The sequence below is a fragment of the Anthonomus grandis genome, chromosome 10, assembly GCF_022605725.1.
Source record: "Anthonomus grandis grandis chromosome 10, icAntGran1.3, whole genome shotgun sequence".
In the NCBI taxonomy this organism is placed as follows: Eukaryota; Metazoa; Arthropoda; class Insecta; order Coleoptera; family Curculionidae; genus Anthonomus; species Anthonomus grandis.
In genome coordinates this window covers 2,547,542-2,569,578 of record NC_065555.1, presented here as the reverse complement: position 1 = coordinate 2,569,578, position 22,037 = coordinate 2,547,542, and the positions used below count along the sequence as shown (strand labels likewise).

Here is a 22,037-nt window from a genome sequence, read left to right as displayed (position 1 = left end):
GATTCAGAAGATTCCAAATAATCGAAAAACATTAAAGACAACATTTAAAAATTATTACTTTTTTTATAAAAAAAATTCAAAATTGAACTTTTTTGGACCGTAAGGTAAATATGCATAATTAAATAAGAAACTTTGAAAGCCCATAGCTTGGAAACTATTAGACGAAGAACGGTTCCAGTGGTACCAAACGATTCAGAAGATTCCAAATAATCATAAAACATTAAAGAAAACTTTTAAAAATTATTAGTTTTTTTATAAAAAAATTCAAAATTGAACTTTTTTGGACCGTAAGGTAAATATGCATAATTAAATAAGAAACTTTGAAAGCCTATAGCTTGGAAACTATTAGACGTAGAACGGTTCCAGTGGTACCAAATGATTCAGAAGATTCCAAATAATCGAAAAACATTAAAGACAGCATTTAAAAATTATTAGTTTTTTTAGAAAAAAATTTCAAAATTGACCTTTTTTGGACCGTAAGCAATGCATAATTGAATAAGAAACTTTGAAAGCCTATAGCTTGGAAACTTTGGGACGTAGGACTGTTCTAGTGGTACCAAACGATTCAGAAGATTCCAAATAATGGGAAAACAGTAAATACAATATTTAAAAATTATTAGTTTTTTTAGAAAAAAATTTCAAAAATTTCAACTTTTTTGGACCGTAAGGCAAATGTGCATAATTAAATAAGAAACTTTGAAAGCCTATAGCTTAGAAACTTAAAGACGTATGCATATTTCAATGTCACCAAACGTTAAAGAAAACGTTTGAGTATTATTAGTTTTTCCAGGAGAAAAATTCAAAGTTGATCATTTTCGAACTGCAAGACTTGCTCTCTCGCTGTCTCTCTTCCCTAATCTAAAAATATTACGCATTGCTTACTTTTAATTTTAATGGAGCCATATCCATGTACGTTTTGCCATTGCGGCTTTCTACGATCAAACCTACGCCTACGTAAAGGCGCACACGGTTATTTTCTCCCATTGAACTTTGACTTCTCAGTCTTATCTGCTTAGTGAGTTCTTTCTCTATCTCTCTTTCTCCTTTGATAGAACATTGCGCATTACTACTTGATTGTGCATAATGAAGTACGTTTAATTATAATGGAGTCATATCCAAGTACGTTTTGCCATTACGATTTTCTACAAATCTAAAACCTGCGTAAAGGAGAATAAGAGATATTTTCTTTAATCGAAGAAAGTTTTTATTTGCATGATGAATTCCCTCTCTCTCTCTCTCTCTGCTTTTAAAAAATATTGCGCCTTGTTACGTTATATATTTTGTAATATTTAATGCCCTACTAAAGGATTATAATGGAGCCATATCCATGTACGTTTTGCCATTACGCATGTGATTTTAACTCTCACAAATCACCTAATTTGTACAATTTAAATAGTAAACCCTCTGCTAGAAAATAATGAGAGATTAATACAATTATTTATTGTCCTAAAAACGGTTTTTTTATTATGTTACCAAGTCTCTATTTAATACCTTCCTTATTGAACTTATTTAAGGTCTTAAGAAGTACTTAAAGAAAAAAGCTACATTCAACCAGCGGCGTTGAGGATCATACATAGAATTTTATACTAATCCCGCTTAATTGAATCATTTTTAATAAATCGTCTAAATTTACCCCAGGGTCTCTCCTATGACAAATAATAATAAAAATAAAACCGTTTTTACACTATCGAGTTACAACTTTTAAACATTCACCACTTGAATCGAAAATTGACAAGCAGAAGAGCGAATTTTTAATGATGATAAACAAAAAGTTGATTTTTCTTTTGTTCGTTTATGTGCTGATCAACGTTAGTGAATCTTCCCCAATTCCGAATGGTCAGGACAACGTCCAAGTAAGTCAGTTAAACCTTTAGGAATAAGTCATTCAATTAATTCAACTTATAGGTTAATTTAGATGGTAGCTCCGTGAAACTCCTTCAAGGTCAAGAAAATATCATTAAAAATTGCATTCCTACACCTTATGGCTGCATCGACATATCTGATCCAGCTTTTCGTCCCAAAATAGGCGTATGTTTGCACATTATTCAAGTTTTCAATAAATAAAATTAATTTTTTCAGGATGGACCAGGGCATTCGAAATGCCCCTGTATCCCTGTTCCTGGATGGGGATGTATCGATCCGTGTGATCCCAGCGTAAGACCCTAAAGATATCCCGAAAACCATGCTATCTGTAGTTATTACTCAATAAATATAAATTAGTCATATTTATTGGCAATATACTTTATGGTCCAGTCAAAATTCCCAAAAGTTTACGATTGTTTTATTGATTTTTTTTTTTTTAATTTCCTCATGAAGGTGACGCAAGATATTTTCGATTTAATTTAAAAAAATGGTCGTAAACTATAACTGTGGACATTTATGGCTTGAAAATATGCTAGAAGAGACATAAAAAATTGGGGACGCCATTTGACTTTGATGATCATTTTTTTTTATAGTCTCCAAGCATTATCAATTTCCTTCGAAAATAACGCGGTCTCGTAGTGTTATTACCTCGGCTGTCGGTCAACCGCAATAAATAATCGAACGCAGCGAGAATTGTCCGTCGATACGTCGTAATTTTACTGAAAATTTATTTTCGATTTACGTTGGTTAAGAAAAAATCGCATGCGTTCAGGTCTGGAGTGCGCGAGGGCCAATCTGGAAATCGGACAACCAGAAGACTTCTATGTTCCAGTTTTAATTTTTTAATAATGAAATGATTGAGTGTTTATTTCTTTCAGGCAGTTGAAGCATTTAGAGCAGTTATCCAGAGACGCAATTAAGGATAAGTTTTTTTAAATTTCTAAGCAGTTAAAGCCTATTTACTCATTCGTACATTTTTTCCATTTTTAACATTGACACATTTAAAAAATATACAAGAATTTTTTTTTCATGCAGTTGTAGTTTTTTGGCTAATTAAGGTCATTTTACTCGCCACTAATGTTAAGAAGTATTTTTTTAAATTCTTAGATGCAGACTTTCATTGTTTTTCTTGTTAGGTAAAATTTTAATAGTTTGAACGAAAAAGACGTAATTGCTTTAATACAGTCGAGCCTTTTGGTCTTAAGGCTCAATTAATTTTTTTTGTATTTCTAAAAGTAATTTTGGAACCTTTTCTAATCATTTTTAGTTTTTCACGTTTTAAATTAAACTTTAATTGCCTGGAAAAAATATTTCAAGTTCAAGGACATGGAAACTGAAATACTTAAACCATTAAAACTTCATCCAGAAAAAACTATTTAAAGGTCAATTGTACTGGTCACATCAATATTCCCATCTTTTTTCAACTCTTAACAACTTAAGAACGATATGACTATCAAAACATTTATAATCTCTTGATCCTATGCATTTTGAATTAGATGAATTATAAATTGAATCTGGTGATTTCCGAAATTATGATAATAGATGACCAAGAGCTCTCAACTATGGTGCAGCTTTTAATTTAAAAAAAATGAACTATCCTGGTCCAAAATTAATAAATCTCCTCTCTGGTAAATCATACTGGTCACACTTAATAAAATCTCTTTATTGCCAGATTTTATTAAAAATTAAGAAAGTCTTTTAAAAGCATAACCTAAATGGATACGATGGACACTTTCTATGCATCAAAGATTTATCAATTATGGCCCTATCAATGACCAATTTTATAAGCTGAAAAGTCCTTTTTATCAAAATCTTAATAAATATATACAATAAATCAATAGGGTAATTACAAAATTTCCTTCGCTGGAAGATAATTTTAATTAGCACGTAAAGTTACGGCTGCAAAAAATGCATCGCAATCATTGATTTCTTATTTTCACAATCCACGGTCAATAATCACCCCCCCCCCCCCAGTTTTAATATTCAATAAAAAATATCTTAATAATAGAAGGTCGTTCGTTAATTACCCCGGTTTTCACACTAACCGACGCTAATTAGCCGATAAGCATATAGTGACAATCTTCACGATCGTGTTCGGCACTACGGGCCGCATTAAGTAATTTATCGACAATATAAAAATATAAATATGAAGAATGATCGATTATCGGAGAAAAAAAAATTCCCGGGGCAGATAATAAGATGACATTTTCGTGGTCGATCCATTACGATCGGGGACAGGCCTACACGTCTGGTAACCGAAAACTGTCCGCTCTCGCTCCGATCAATTTTTGTAATGATTTTTGTTTTCGTATATTTTATACTTCGTACAATGCGCCGGTTCGCTTTAAGATTACACTTTCAAATCGGCCCCGCTCTATACACAACAATCCAATTTAATAGGCGTCTTTTCCACGCTTTTTATTTAATTATTTTTTTCCCCCTTTTTCTTTTTATCTTCCGTTCCCGATAAACCCTTTTAGGCACTTCTGTGGACTAAGATACTTAATTGTTTTAATTACATATTTAAATAGAATAAGGTTAATAATGGTGGCACTTTTAACGTAAAGATAACGTAAAAAATATTTTATTATATACATCGGTTCAAGGAAAGCATATAATACTGTAAACAATTTTTTTTTTATTTAGAGAGTTTAATGGAAAATCAACACTAGCATTATCTATAACGACCAACGATATAAGATAAAGTGAACCTGAATACCAATAATAAAAACATTGCCTTACTATATTAAGAATATTTACTCACTTGCCTGTAAGTGATATGCAAATCAACCTGCATTCAGTTAAGTACAGCGCACCCATTTCATCCAAATGCTTTTATATATATTTACTTTGTTGCGATTTTAATACGAATCTGCTAAAGTCTAGCAAATGACCATCGGATTTACTTAAGTTATGCTTTTCAATGCATTTAAATATTGGCAGACGGCCAAAAAACTATCTTAGGTAAATGAAATTTATTATAATTTTAGTAACTCTTATTAAGGGTCTAAAGTAATTTAATAAAAAATTTTGGAGATATTAAGCTTTATCAAACTCTGATCCAAAATACTTAATTTTCAAGTCCAGGCGTTCAAAAAATGGAAATTCCTTAAAAACTGCTCATTTTAGATGAATGAAATAAACTGAAAAATATTAAGAAATTATTTCTTAGTAACTTTTGTGAAGGGTCTAAAGTGATTTAAATAAAACTCTTGAAAATATTGAGCTTCCTTGACCCCTGGTGCAAAGAATTTGATTTTTATGACCAAGCGTTCTAGAAATGGGATTTTTTCAAAAGCTAGTTATCTTAGATGAATAAAACCTATTAAAAAATGTTAAGAAATAATTTTTTAGTAACTCTTATTAAGGGTCTAAAGCAATTTAATAAAAATTTTTGGAGATATTAAGCTTTATCAACCTTTGATCCAAAATACTTAATTTTCAATTCCAGGCGTCCAAAAAATGGAAATTCCTCAAAAACTGCTCATTTTAGGTGAATTAAATAAACTGAAAAATATTAAGAAATTATTTCTTATTAACTTTTGTAAAGGGTCTAAAGTGATTTAAATAAAACTCTTGAAGATATTGAGCTTCCATGGTCCCTGGTGTAAAGAATTTAGTTTTTACGTCTAAGAGTTCAAAAATAGGATTTTTTCAAAAACTAGTTATCTTAGGTGAATAAAACCTATTGAAAAATGTTAAGAAATTATTTTTTAGTAACTCTTATTAAGGGTCTAAAGCAATTTAATAAAAATTTTTTGAGATATTAAGGTTCATCAACCTCTCATCCAAAATACTTAATTTTCAAGTCCAGGCGTTCAAAAAATGGAAATTCCTCAAAAACTACTCATTTCACATGAATAAAATAAACTGAGGAGTATTAAGAGTGTATTTCTTAGTAACTTTTGTAAAGGGTCTAAAGTGATTAAAGTAAAATTCTTGGAGATATTGAGCTTCCTTGGTCCCCGGTGCAAAGAATTTGATTTTTACGACCAAGCGTTCAAAAAATGAAATTTTTTCAAAAACTAGTTATCTTAGGTGAATAAAACCTATTGAAAAATATTAAGAAATTATTTTTTAGTAACTCTTATTAAGAGTCTAAAGCAATTTAATAAAAATTTTTTGAAGATATTAAGCTTTATCAACATTTGATCCAAAATACTTAATTTTCAAGTCCAGGCGTTCAAAAAATGGAAATTCCTTAAAAACTGCTCATTTTAGATGAATGAAATAAACTGAAAAATATTAAGAAATTATTTCTTAGTAACTTTTGTAAAGGGTCTAAAGTGATTTAAATTAAACTCTTGAAGATATTGAGCTTCCATGGTCCCTGGTGTAAAGAATTTAGTTTTTACGTCCAAGAGTTCAAAAAATTGGATTTTTTTAAAAACTAGTTATCTTAGATGAATGAAACCTATAGAAAAATGTTAAGAAATAATTTTTTAGTAACTCTTATTAAGGGTCTAAAGCAATTTAATAAAAATTTTTTTGAGATATTAAGGTTCATCAACCTCTCATCCAAAATACTTAGTTTTCAAGTCCAGGCTTTCAAAAATTAGAAATTTCTCAAAAACTACTCATTTTAGGTGAATGAAATAAACTGAGGAGTATTAAGAGTGTATTTCTTAGTAACTTTTGTAAAGGGTATAAAGTGATTAAAGTAAAATTCTTGGAGATATTGAACTTCCTTGGTCCCCGGTGCAAAGAATTTGATTTTTACGACCAAGCGTTCAAAAAATGAATTTTTTTCCAAAACTAGTTATCTTAGGTGAATAAAACCTATTGAAAAATGTTAAGAAATTATTTTTTAGTAACTCTTATTAAGAGTCTAAAGCAATTTAATAAAAATTTTTGAAGATATTAAGCTTTATCAACCTTTGATCCAAAATACTTAATTTTCAATTCCAGGCGTCCAAAAAATGGAAATTCCTTAAAAACTGCTCATTTTAGATGAATAAAATAAACTGAAAAATATTAAGAAATTATTTCTTAGTAACTTTTGTAAAGGGTCTAAAGTGATTTAAATAAAACTCTTGAAGATATTGAGCTTCCATGGTCCCTGGTGTAAAGAATTTAGTTTTTACGTCCAAGAGTTCAAAAAATTGGATTTTTTCAAAAGCTAGTTATCTTAGATGATTGAAACGTATTGAAATATGTTAAGAAATATTTTTTTAGTAACTCTTATTAAGGGTCTAAAGCAATTTATTAAAAATTTTTGAAGATATTAGGTTTCATCAACCTCTGATCCAAAATCCCTAATTTTCAAGTCCAGGCTTTCAAAAATTAGAAATTCCTCAAAAACTGCTCATTTTAGATGAATGAAATAAACTGAAAAATATTAAGAAATTATTTCTTAGTAACTTTTGTAAAGGGTCTAAAGTGATTTAAATAAAACTCTTGAAGATATTGAGCTTCCATGGTCCCTGGTGTAAAGAATTTAGTTTTTACGACCAAGCGTTCAAAAAATGATATTTTTTCCAAAACTAGTTATCTTAGGTGAATAAAACCTATTGAAAAATATTAAGAAATTATTTCTTAGTAACTTTTGTAAAGGGTCTAAAGTGATTTAAATAAAACTCTTGAAGATATTGAGCTTCCATGGTCCCTGGTGTAAAAAATTTAGTTTTTACGTCCAAGAGTTCAAAAAATGGGATTTTTTCAAAAGCTAGTTATCTTAGATGAATAAAACGTATTGAAATATGTTAAGAAATTATTTTTTAGTAACTCTTATTAAGGGTCTAAAGCAATTTAATAAAAAATTTTGAAGATATTAGGTTTCATCAACCTCTGATCCAAAATCCTTAATTTTCAATTCCAGGCGTCCAAAAAATGGAAATTCCTTAAAAACTGCTCATTTTAGATGAATGAAATAAACTGAAAAATATTAAGAAATTATTTCTTAATAACTTTTGTAAAGGGTCTAAAGTGATTTAAATAAAACTCTTGAAAATATTGAGCTTCCTTGACCCCTGGTGCAAAGAATTTGATTTTTATGACCAAGCGTTCTAGAAATGGGATTTTTTCAAAAGCTAGTTATCTTAGATGAATGAAACCTATTAAAAAATGTTAAGAAATAATTTTTTAGTAACTCTTATTAAGGGTCTAAAGCAATTTAATAAAATTTTTTAAAGATATTAGGTTTCATCAACCTCTGATCCAAAATCCTTAATTTTCAATTCCAGGCGTCCAAAAAATGGAAATTCCTTAAAAACTGCTCATTTTAGATGAATGAAATAAACTGAAAAATATTAAGAAATTATTTCTTAGTAACTTTTGTAAAGGGTCTAAAGTGATTTAAATAAAACTCTTGAAGATATTGAGCTTCCATGGTCCCTGGTGTAAAGAATTTAGTTTTTACGTCCAAGAGTTCAAAATATAGGATTTTTTCAAAAGCTAGTTATCTTAGATGAATGAAACGTATTGAAATATGTTAAGAAATAATTTTTTAGTAACTCTTATTAAGGGTCTAAAGCAATTTAATAAAAAATTTTTGAGATATTAAGGTTCATCAACCTCTCATCCAAAATACTTAATTTTCAAGTCCAGGCGTTCAAAAAATGGAAATTCCTCAAAAACTGCTCATTTTAGATGAATGAAATAAACTGAAAAATATTAAGAAATTATTTCTTATTAACTTTTGTAAAGGGTCTAAAGTGATTTAAATAAAACTCTTGAAGATATTGAGCTTCCATGGTCCCTGGTGTAAAGAATTTAGTTTTTACGTCCAAGAGTTCAAAAATGGGATTTTTTCAAAAACTAGTTATCTTAGATGAATGAAACCTATAGAAAAATGTTAAAAAATAATTTTTTAGTAACTCTTATTAAGGGTCTAAAGCAATTTAATAAAAATTTTTGAAGATATTAGGTTTCATCAACCTCTGATCCAAAATCCTAAATTTTCAATTCCAGGCGTCCAAAAAATGGAAATTCCTTAGAAAATACTCATTTTAGATGAATGAAATAAACTGAAAAATATTAAGAAATTATTTCTTAGTAACTTTTGTAAAGGGTCTAAAGTGATTTAAATAAAATTCTTGAAAATATTGAGCTTCCATGGTCCAGGGTGTAAAGAATTTAGTTTTTACGTCCAAGAGTTCAAAAAATGGGATTTTTTCAAAAGCTAGTTATCTTAGATGAATGAAACGTATTGAAATATGTCAAGAAATAATTTTTTAGTAACTTTTATTAAGGGTCTAAAGTAATTTAATAAAAATTTTTTGAGATATTAAGGTTCATCAGCCTCTCATCCAAAATACTTAATTTTCAAGTCCAGGCGTTCAAAAAATGGAAATTCCTCAAAAACTACTCATTTCACATGAATGAAATAAACTGAGAAGTATTAAGAGTGTATTTCTTAGTAACTTTTGTAAAGGGTCTAAAGTGGTTAAAGCAAAATTCTTGGAGATATTGAGCTTCCTTGACCCCTGGTGCAAAGAATTTGATTTTTACAACCAAGTGTTTAAAAAATTGGATTTTTTCAAAAACTTTTAATCCTGGGTGAATGAAATCTATATTTTATTACGAATAATTAGATTTAATACAAATCTGCTAAAGTCTAGGAAATGACCATCGGATCCACTTAAGTTATGCTTTTCAATGCATTTAAATATTGGCAGAGGGTCATTTTACCTATGTAACTAATCAATAGACCCACTGTACTAAGTAAAAGTTATTAAGATTAATTTAAATATAAGCGATTGGTTTTGTACAAAAACGCTTGGACACGTCGATTTTTATTTTAAGTTGCACTTTTTTGTACGTAAAATGCTCAAAAATAAATTTCATTTTTTCAGTCTAATGTCAAGTGAAAGCAACTTTTTTTTATTTCCTAAAGTTAACGGTTATCAAAAAACCCACGAAAAAAAAAATTAAATTAAATGTTCAAAATAGTTGCCATTTACGGCTTGACAATATCCAAGGCGATCATAAAACTCTCGTTGGATATTTTCACTCATTTCCCAAGTTACGGCATTTCTCTGCGATTCATTTCTTTCAAGTCGTCTAGATTATTGGGCCTTTAATTTAAAACACCTTGGAATTAAGGAATCCCCACAAAAAAAAAGTCTATTGGTGTTAGGTCGGGCGACCTAGCAGGCCATTCGATGGGTCCTCTCCTTTATATCCATCGATTGAGAAAGGTTTCTTTAAAAAATGTACGTGCTAGTGTTGGACGATATATCGATAACCGCGATATTTTTCCTATGAATGAAAAGTATCTTTGACACGCTTTTATTATTAGTTCGGATTGGATCTATGTAAAGGACTCTTTGAGCTTAATTTTCGCTGTATTTTGCGGTATTGTATTTTTGTAATCCAGAACAAAAGCGACTTTAATGCATGACAATAAAATAAAAAATACTAAGAAGATATTTGGAAAACCCATTTTTTTCCACTTAAGACACTTTATCGAACACTTCAACTAACTCATTATTAAATTATTGCTATTAAGGGTTTGCTGCCATCAACTACATCACAAAAACACTGGGTTAAAACAGGATTCGAACAAAACTAAGGGAATGAGAGCACTTTGAAAAGTCATTTTTTGACCTCGTTTTTGAGGACCATACAGACATAGTTCGAGGTTCCAGTTAGGATTCCTCCGAATTTACCCTGGAATCATTGAAAAAAATGCTTCAAGAAAACAACGCGCATTAATAAATAATAATAATAAGCATTTCGTAATGGTATTTAATATTATGAGCGATGCGCGCGTTACAAACAGGTTTTTAACGCAAAATCCATTTAAGAATGAGGCAACAACAAGTCGATGGGTAGTACTTAGGCTGACGTAAGAAGCGCAGGCTTTTTTCACTTTATTTCTCTCCATCTAAGTTACTTAGAATTAACAATTTTTTAAATAGTCCGCCGGACAAGTTGCACGCCAAAGTATGACATTAAGAAGACGCATTTATACGATAAAAAGCGTCGATTAGACGTCGTTTTTTCACTCGCGTTTTTTTATTTTTAATAATTATCACATTTTCAAGAGGTTCTTGAACAGTAATTGTTTTAATGGAAAACATTTAATTAGGGCCACAATCGTGCTTATAACAGAAGATGGTCATCGTCCGCTTTTAAATTATGAGTTTTTTATTTATTAGAAATTTAATTTGTTGACACTCTATAACTTAAAAGTTTAAGAATTCCCAGCGTGTAGATTTCAGGTATTTAAAGGAATTTTTAAGTTTGTTCCAAGGATCCAAAGCCATTTTATAATTTTTTCTTGGTTTTTAAAACAGTTTAAATGTATGTCTTATTACAGGCATCAGTAAATAAAATTAAGTTTTTAAGTCTTGATTAAAACTATACACAATTACACAATTAAAAGTGACTAAAATTCTACACATTCACTTATTTAACCTCTCTGTCACAATATAAATAGAACTGTAAAAGAGGGATTATTCCAGACCACTTCAAAACATTTATGGCCTGGAATAATGAACATACAGGGAACAGAGAAGACATAACAAATTATACGTTCATAGATGTTAAAATAAATATATTGCATTAGATAAGCTAGTAATTTACAATGTATTTAAAATATGTACAAATTATAAAGGCAAATAAGTAATTTGAGTTTTAGTTAAAGCAGATTGGCAAGAGTTCTAATTGGGGTATTAACTAAATTTAAAGTAGGATAACTGGAAAGTTTTTGAACAATATTTGTAGCATAGACAATCTGACCCATTTTTAATTTTTTTAAATTTAATAGGTTTTGGGAAAATCGATTTTGAAGTTTAGGTTTACTGGGAAATAATCGACTCATTTAGACCTGGAACTTAAAAATTATTAATTTACAGGAAAAAATTTAAAAATAAAAGTAAAAATTAGAAAATTTCCTTTAAAAAAGTGTTTTTGGAGTTTGTTGGTAAATTTGATAATTTTTGAGAAAATCGACTTTAAAATTGACGACATTACTTAGACAACGACGTTCTGTGACTTGTACAACGCCTTTGACTGTGCAAACCAAAAAATGCAATTGTAAAAACCCTGAAAGATATGGCGTTTGAGGCTCAGCTTTTTTATTTGTTTTTTTTAATATTTTATTGTACGTTCATGATTTTGTCCATATAATCTCTGAAGAGTTTAATTTTTTTAAATATTTCCACGTTTGATAGGCCCGTTCTTGTCTGTTAATTGAAGCATAAGACGAAATTTATGTTAGTAAAATTATAATTCGTATTCAAAGTAGTATTCATTATCATTTTTTATATTAAATAATAATAATTTAGTTTGTTTCTCCCAAAAACTGCTCATCTTAGGTGAGTGAAATATATTGAAAAATATTAAGAAATTATTGCTTAGTAACTTTTGTTAAGGGTATAAAGTGATTTATGCAAAATTCTTGGAGATATTTGGCTTCCTTGACCCCTGGTGCAAAGAATTTGGTTTTTACGTCCAAGCGTTCAAAAAATCGGATTTTTTCGAAAACTACTTATCTGGAGTGAATGAAACCTATTGAAAAATGTTAAGAAATTATCTTTTAGAAACTTTTATTAAGGGTCCAAAGTAATTTAAAAAATTTTGAAGATATTAAGCTTCAGCACCCTCTGATCCAAAATACTTAATTTTCAAGTCCAGGCGTCCACAAAATGGGAATTCCTCAAAAACTACTCATCTTAGATGAATGAAATAAATTGAAAAATATTAAAAAATTATTTCTTAGTAACTTTTGTTAAAAGTCTAAAGTGATTTAAACAAAATTCTTGGACATATTGAGCTTCCTTGGTCCATGGTGCAAAGAATTTGGTTTTTACGTCCAAGCGTTCAAAAAATCGGATTTTTTCAAAAATTACTTATCTTAGGTGAATGAAACCTATTGAAAATTGTTAATAAATATTTTTTTAGTAACTCTTATTAAGGGTCTAAAGCAATTTAATAAAAAAATTTAAAGATATTAAGCTTCATCACCCTCTGATCCAAAATACTTAATTTTCAAGTCCAGGCGTCCAAAAAATTGGAATTCCTCAAAAACTACTCATCTTAGATGAATGAAATAAATTGAAAAATATTAAAAAATTATTTCTTAGTAACTTTTATTAAAGGTCTAAAGTGATTTAAACAAAATTCTTGGAGATATTTGGCTTCCTTGACCCCTGGTGCAAAGAATTTGGTTTTTACGTCCAAGCGTTCAAAAAATCTGATTTTTTCAAAAACTACTTATCTTAGGTGAATAAAACCTATTGGAAATTGTTAAGAAATATTTTTTTAGTAACTCTTATTAAGGGTCTAAAGCAATTTAATAAAAAAATTTGGAGATATTAAGCTTCATTACCCTCTGATCCAAAATACTTAATTTTCAAGTCCAGGCGTCCAAAAAATGAAAATTCCTCAAAAACTACGCATCTTAGATGAATGAAATAAACTGAAAACTATTAGGAAATTATTTCTTAGTAACTTTTGTTAAGGACCTAAAATGATATAATCAAAACGTTCGGAGATATTGAGGCTCATTAACCCATTGTCTAAATAATTTAATTTTCAACTCCAGAAGTTGAAAAAATTAAAATTTTTCAAAAACTATCCGGCATAGAGTAATAAAATAAACAACAAGATGTTAAGAAAACATTCCACTATAAACCTTGTTCAGGGTTTAAATTAATTAATATAGAACTTTTGGAGATATGGGCCTTTATTCACCCTTTGACCTAAAAAATTAATTATAAAGCATATGCCTCTCAAAAATGAAGTTTTTGAGAAACTCCCAAGCATAGGCGAATCAAATTATTATTAAAATATTAAAAGAATATCCCTCCATTAACTCTATATAGTACAGTCAAAAACCATTGAAGTCGAACTTTTGAAGATACCGAGCTTTATTGACCCTCAGTTCACAAAAGCTACTGGGCATAAGTTAGTAGGACATTAACTGATAAGATTAATCATTAAAATGACGTGGAGTTCCTCCTAACTGATTAGGATAGCACTATTTAAACTGTTTTACTTTTTATTTATTACAACTTGGAACTTATGGCTAATGGGCTCAACACAAATTCAATCAAAAAAAAATTCATTAACTTTACTCTCCAAGATACAGTAAAATGCATGGAGATCCTGAAAAATCAAAGCATCAAAGCCTGACTATTAAGTAATACTCTCAAATAACGATCCTTTTGTATAATATACATTAAATAACACAGAATTATGCAAATATAAAATTACAGGCTTAGAATACATGCTAGAGATAGTGTAACTCTTAACCAATATTAGTATAACTTCACTGATGTAGAACGCACGAAATATCCATCTTCCGATCCTGCAGAACCAGGCACCTTCAATTCTAAGAGTTCCATTAATATTACAGACAATTATAAGAAAATGGCCCTCGTGTCCACTTAAATTATGCCTTTCGCACGACATTTTTCATCAGTTATAAATGTTCCACCTGTACGTTACAATTTCGATTATTCGCAGTTGAACCCGAGCCCATAAAACGGACCTTATCTCCCCCTTTAAGCACCTTTAAGAACCTTTTAAAACGGGGCGTACGCGACTCGTGATTTGTTATTCTATATTGCTGGCACGATTCAATAAATACCCTGTAATTATAAAATATAATACCGGTTACTCAACGCCGATTTATTATTAACCCACATTTAAAGAGAATATTGACTAATCGTAGTCATGAACGGCAATCTCTCACCGTTTCGTTTCTGTACCAATTTTGCTGAAGAAGAACAAAATGATAACGGGGGAGTTTAATTTTATCATTTAACCACAAGAGCTTTCTGTACGTTACTTATACGTAATTCCTTTACCGACAATAACCAGATGAATTAATAATAATGAAAGGATTTTAGTGTCAGTTGCTTGAGTTCTTTATGGTATATAAATCATAAGTTTGCTTGTACAGATGATTAGGTTAAATATTCTTCGGATCTCTTGATTAGTGATTGATAAAGTTTCCCATCTGGAGTCATTCGGACTGTTTTCTATAACAAGCAATGCGCATAAAACCTAATTACAAAACCCAGTAAAGAACTACCGAAACCGTGACGAAACTATTTAATGCTAACTTAATTTAAATAGCCATTAAGCGGGTACCTCGTCGAAATTCCCAAGAAGCAACTAGAAATCCACGGAAAAAAATCAATCTACGATGATCCCCTTTTTTTTGTTTTTTTTTACAGATAAAAAGGAATCGAGTATAAAACAAAGCGTGATATCCTTTCATTATCGGGGGCCTCAAAACCGCAGTGAGATGTGTATTATATTTACAATTTAAAACAAAGGCAACCAGGGTCGAGGGGTTTTCTTTTTCTTCTTTTTCCTTTTTTTTTTATACGAAACCTCATTATCTTTCTAAGAAGTCGATGGTAATGGCGTCCTCAATCGATGTTATGCTTCGGCGGCGTTAAGATGCTACTAGACCTAACGGCCTTAAAACTGGAAGAAAAAATGCGGTGAAGAAATATTGATGATTTTTATGTGAAATTCCTTTATAATCAATAATAAGAATAATGCATTAATTTTTTAATATTGGAGGATCTCAGGATTATTTTAGACCAATTTGTCTATATTTCCTTTAAAAAAGATCAAATTATTTATTCAGCAGTGACAGGTCAACTACAGCCAATAAATAGCATCATTCTTCCTTTACTAGGTTAAGCATTATTAAAAAAAATATTTCAGCAGTGATCTTAAATTATCTCTACAGTAGTAAATAAAATAAATACCTTAACAGTGATTTTTCAAGATTCGTTGACGATATACCGGTAAAAAATATTTTTTTCCGCTTTGTTATCACAAAATCGCCAAGAAAATCTAAGCAGTGATTTTAAAGGTGTGTTGATCATTAGAAAATATATTTTTTGTTATTTTGGCCTAAACACTTTGATCACAGCTGTGATTTTAGACGTAAATAATTTATCAAAACAGTGATTTTTTTGTAGGAGTTTATCGGCCGGTAAAAAAGTCTAGTTTTTTTATTTATCTGATGAGATGACTAAACAAAAAGGCGTTCCTTTTCCTAAAAAAAAAATGATATTACGGGAAAATAATATAATGATATATTATTTACTAAAAATGTATCCTTTTGTTTATTTCAACTGTGATTTTAATTTCTGTTTGAACTAAAATCAGGTAATTCTCTTCTTATAGGTCTGGAAACTCTAATGTCAATATACATAGATTATCAATTCAGTGATTTTTTTCTAAAGTTTTATTTAACAAGATTCAGTAAAAAAAACTGATCTTAAAATTAATTTTATTTGAAACAAGGTAATTTATACAACTAAAAAATTATAAAACAATAATCTCAGCAGTGATTTTCTAAGTTTCATCTACCATAAACCAGTAGAAGTCACTAATTTTAAAAATAATTTAAGCTGAAATTAGGGCGATTTTCTTACCTTGACCATCATAAAACATTAATCTCAGCTGTGATTTTTAAGCTCTGTTGACCCTGAAATGATAAAATTCCAAAATGACTAAAAAAAGGAACATTTATCAAAACAGTGATTTTTTTTTTGGAATTTTGTCAAGCAAAAAAAAATATACTAGTTTTAAAATTAATTTGAACTGAAAAGCGTAATTTTTTAACGCTGTAATCCTGAAAATCTGATATCGTTACACCTAGATTACCAATACAGTGATTTTTATTTACCAAGATCCAGTAAAAAACACTGATTTTATAATTTATTTTAACTGAAACAAAATGATTTTTTTTATCGGAAAAATGATAAAATAAAAATCTCAGCAGTGAGTTTTGTAAGTTTTGTTTACCAAAAAGGAATAAAAGGGCTAATTTTAATTCAAGGTGAAATCAGCCCAATTTTTCTACCTGAAAAGAAATTAAATATTAATCTCTGAACTAAGATTATGATAAAATAATAATCCCAGTAGTGATTTTGAGGATTCATAAACTAGATTCATATTAAAACTACAAAACAAAAAGAAATGTTTATCAAAACAGTGATTTTTGAAAATTTAAATTACGACTATTCAGTAAAAACACTGATTTTAAAATTTATTATAACTAAAACAAACAGACTTGAAAATAATAAAATAATAATCTAACCGGTGATTTTAATATCTGTTTTAACTGAAATCAGTGAATTTATCCTTTAAAGGCCTGGAAAACAACAAATACTAAAATAAAATGAACAAAAATTGATGATTTATTAAATCAGTGATTTTTTTTTTAAATTGTACTTATTAAGAGGCAGCAAAGAGCAAGAACGTGGTTTTTTAAATATTCATAAACAAATAAAAAAATATAGTATTTTTTATTTCAGCTGTGATTTTAATGGTACTAAAACAATAAACATTTATCAAAACAGTGATATTTATCAATATCCAGTAAAAAAACACTGCCTTTAATTCATTTATTTCTTGTACGTAAGAACGATAAAATAATGATCTAAGCAGTGATTTTAAAGATTCATAAACTAATAAAAAATATTGTATTTCTTATCTCGACTGTAATTTTATTCTTACAGTGAATTTTCTTCTTATAGGTTTAGGTTTGGAAAACAGTGATAAGAAAAATAAAATGTTTATCAAAAGAGTGATTGTTTATAAATTCTCGTTGAATAAAAACAGCTAAAATAAACTGATTTTAAAATAAATTTTAGCTGAAAGTGGTCAATCTTTTTACCTTGAAACCGATAAAGTATTAATCTCCGCAGTGATTTTTTAGTTAATAAAAAATAAAATTTTTTAGTTTCATAGCTTTAAAGTTGTAAAACAATTATCTCAGCTATGATTATTTTACTACTTTTTATATTAAAAGTGTAGATTTTTTTTGTAATTAAGAGAGTGATTTTAGAATTAATTTTAGCTAAAATTACCGCTTTTTTTCCGCTTGAAAACGATCGAATATTAATCTCCGCTGTGATTTTACATTAATCTACTATTTATCATAACAGTGATTTTCTCGTTGACTAAAGGACTGTACAAATATTGTTAATTGAAATCAATGGGATTTTTTTACGTTGAAAATAATAATATATTTATCACGACAGTGATTTTAAGAATTTAATAAATTTTTTTACTTTCTTATAAAACATTTATCTTAGTTGTGATTTTAACGTTTGTTCCAAGTAAAATCGATAAATATGTGCATGAAAAATAATAAGATACCCAATTTTTTTAAAAATCAAAACAGTGATATTTTGTAAGTAAAATAAACTGATTTTAAAATTAACTCTACCTATAATCACGACAAATTAATAATCTCAATTGTGATTTTATAATTATCTCAGTTGTGATTTGTTCTAAATGGGATCAGTGAATTTTTTACTTATAGCTTTCTTAAATGTTGAAAATACAAAAAAAACAATATTTATCATAACAGTGATTTTCTCATTGACCAAAGAACTCTACCGTTATTATTAGTTGAAATTAATGCAATTTTTTACGTTGAAAATTATAATAGATTTACCACGACAGTGATTTTAAGAATTCATTAACCAGTAAGAATAATTATTTTTTACTTTCTTATAAAACATTTATCTTAGTTGTGATTTTAACGTTTATTTAAAATCGACAAATATGTGCATGAAAAATGATAAGATACCAAATTTTTCAAAAATCAAAACAGTGATATTTTGTAAGTAAAATAAACTGATTTTAAAATTAATTTTACCTAAAATCACGACAAATTAATAATCTCAATTGTGATTTTAAATTAATCTCAGTTATGATTTGTTCTAAATGGAATCAGTGAACTTGTTGCTTATAGCTCCCTTAAATGCTAAAAATACAAAAGAAAAACAATATTTATCATACCAGTGATTTTCTCATTGACCAAAGAACTCTACCGTTATTATGAGTTGAAATTAATGCAATTTTTTACGTTGAAAATTATAATAGATATATTACGACAGTGATTTTAAGAATTCATTAACCAGTAAGAATAATTATTTTTTACTTTCTTATAAAACATTTATCTTAATTGTGATTTTAACGTTTTTTCGAGATGAAATCGATAAATATGTGCTTGAAAAATGATAACATTTCAAAATATTTAATTATAATATATAATGCATAAAAAATGATAAGATACCAAATTTTTTAAAAAATCAAAACAGTGATATTTTATAAGTTAAGAAAACTGATTTTAAAATGAATTTTACCTAAAATGACGACAAATCAATAATCTCAATTGTGATTTTATATTAATCTCAGTTGTGATTTGTTCTAAATATGATCATTACATTTTTTGCTTATAGCTTTCTTAAATGTCGAAAATACAAAAAAAAACAATATTTATCATAACAGTGATTTTCTCGTTGACCAAAGGACTCTACAATTATTGTTAGTTGAAAGCAATGTAATTTTTTTACGTTGAAAATTATAATATATTTATCACGACAGTGATTTTAAGAATTCATTAACCAGTAGGAATAATAATAAAAAAAATGATAAGAAGAAGATAAGAAAAATGATAAGATACCAAATTTTTTTAAAAATCAAAACAGTGATATTTTATAAGTTAAAGAAACTGATTTTAAAATGAATTTTACCTAAGATCACGACAAATCAATAATCTCAATTGTGATTTTATAATTATCTCAGTTGTGTTTTGTTCTAAATGGGATCAGTGAATTTTTTGCTTATAGCTTTCTTAAATGTCGAAAATACAAAAAAAATAATATTTATCATAACAGTGATTTTCTCGTTGACCAAGGAACTCTACAGTTATCGTGAGTTGAAATTAATGCAATTTTTTTACGTTGAAAATAATAATATATTTATCACGGCAGTGATTTTAGGAATTCATTAACCAGTAAGAATAATTTTTTTTTACTTTCTTATAAAACATTTATCTTTGTTGTGATTTTAACGTTTGTTTAAAATCGATAAATATGTTCATGAAAAATGATAAGATACCTAAATTTTTTAAAAATCAAAACAGTGATATTTTGTAAGTAATATAAACTGATTTTAAAATTAATTCTACCTAAAATCACGACAAATCAATAATCTCAATTGTGATTTTAAATTAATCTCAGTTGTGATTTGTTCTGAATAGAATCAGTGAATTTGTTGCTTATAGCTCCCTTAAATGCTAAAAATACAAAAGAAAAACTATATTTATCATACCAGTGATTTTCTCATTGACCAAGGAACTCTACAGTTATTGTGAGTTGAAATTAATGCAATTTTTTTACGTTGAAAATTATAATAGATTTACCACGACAGTGATTTTAAGAATTCATTAACCAGTAAGAATAATTATTTTTTACTTTCTTATAAAACATTTATCTTAGTTGTGATTTTTAACATTTTTTCGAGGTGAAATCGATAAGTATGTGCATGAAAAATTATAAGATTTCAAAATGTTTAATTAAATTTTTTTTAAATCAAAACAGTGATATTTTGTAAATTAAAGAAACTGATTTTAAAATGAATTTTACATAAAATTACGACAAATCTATAATCTCAATTGTGATTTTAAATTAATCTCAGTTGTGATTTGTTCTAAATGAAATCAGTGAATTTTTTGCTTATAGCATTCTTAAATGTCGAAATTACAAAAAAAACAATATTTATCATAACAGTGATTTTCTCGTTGACCAAAGGACTCCACAAATATTGTTAGTTGAAATCAATGTAATTTTTTTACGTTAAAAATTATAATATATTTATCACGACAGTGATTTTAACGTTTTTTCCAAGTAAAATCGATAAATATGTGCATGAAAAATAATAAGATAAGAAAGAAATTTTTTAAAAATCAAAACAGTGATATTTTGTAAGTAAAATAAACTGATTTTAAAATTAACTTTACCTTAAATCACGACAAATTAATAATCTCAATTGTGATTTTAAATTAATCTTACTTGTGATTTTTTCAAATTGATATCAATGAATTTTTTGCTTATAGCTCCCTTAAATGCCGAAAATACCAAAAAAAGAACAATATTTACCATAACAGTGATTTTTTCGTCAATCAAACACTGACGAAAGACCCTTATAATTAATTTAAACATAAAATATTGATCTTAGCATTAAATTTAAAAATTAACAGGCCAATTAGATATATCAGCAGAAAGCTAGAAAACTAGATTTGTTTGGTTTCAACAAAAAGAAATGCTATCACAACAGTGATTTTTAATGGAGTACAATAAGGAAATTATCTTTAAAATCTTGTATTCCATGTAAAACCAATCAATTTTTGTTTCTTTTTATAGGCCTAAAAAATGATAAAATATTAAATAATACAAGGTCTATCTCAACAGTGATTATAAAGGCTGTATAATCTGAAATCAGTGAATTTCGAATGTGCCTTATATAGAACCGAAGGATAATTTTTCATTTCAAGTAAAAGCACCTTAAAATAATTATTTCAGCAGTAATTTTAAAAAACTATTTCAATCAAATAATTTTTTTCTCAATTGAATCACAAGAAAACCGAATAAATATAAAATAATAAAATATTGATCTAAGCAGTGGTTTTCAAGGTTCATTCACTTTACAGTCGTACCTGTGCAATAATTTCTTTAATTTTAATAACTAAGTACCATTAGCAGGGCTCTCTCAAGCTAATGGGTACAAAACAACAACGAATCGCGGACTCACCTCGATCATCGGAAAATACGGCAAATTGTGCATAGTAATGCGTATATTAGATCTCTAAATGGAAATAGTAACACCCATTCATTGTGCTGTCAATCTTAAAATATGCAGTAACGTGGCATTCTTGTCACGGGGACTTATACAATAATTCCCCATAAAACTTATACCAATGATATATTAAAAGTTTGACAGCGTAGTAGTACCTCTTGGGTCTTGAGCTTTTATACAATGAGAAGATATTTCATTGGTTTTATTGGGACCCAGGATTAAGAGCATTTTTAGAACCATCTTCAATTTTCTTTCCTAAAAAACATAGTTTGTTTCTGCTTCCAGGCTTCTTCAAGGCAATCAAAGATTCTACCTATATATACTCATTTATTATATACGTATGGTAAATAGGAATTTTCGGTGGCCTCTGATAAATAGGCGGTAAATGATCGCTGGTCCAACGAATCGCCCATTGGTCGAGGTTCTTTAGCGATCACGCTACCGGTTGGCTACGTTCACATAATAACGATGATAATAATAACAGCGCGGTGGTAATGATGAGACCCGCCGACTATCCTTCCGTACGTAATTGCAAAAGAAACATGGCTGCTCCGCATTAAAATGTCCTCCTCTTCGTCGTCTCCGTTATATTTGCCATACGA

The 22,037-nt window shown here is 28.3% G+C and overlaps 2 protein-coding genes across 2 annotated transcripts in view; both read left to right on the top strand.

Moving 5' to 3' along the window:
- LOC126741222 (protein dachsous) overlaps positions 1 to 22,037 on the top strand; it is a 409,897-nt gene that overhangs the window by 257,390 nt on the left and 130,470 nt on the right. The gene's annotated exons all lie outside the window — the stretch shown is intronic.
- LOC126741230 (uncharacterized) lies at positions 1,684 to 2,225 on the top strand. Its single transcript, XM_050447603.1, has 3 exons — positions 1,684 to 1,853; positions 1,906 to 2,028; positions 2,080 to 2,225. The coding sequence occupies exons 1-3, from the start codon at positions 1,755 to 1,757 to the stop codon at positions 2,164 to 2,166; spliced, it is 309 nt and encodes a 102-aa protein (XP_050303560.1). The 5' UTR covers positions 1,684 to 1,754; the 3' UTR covers positions 2,167 to 2,225.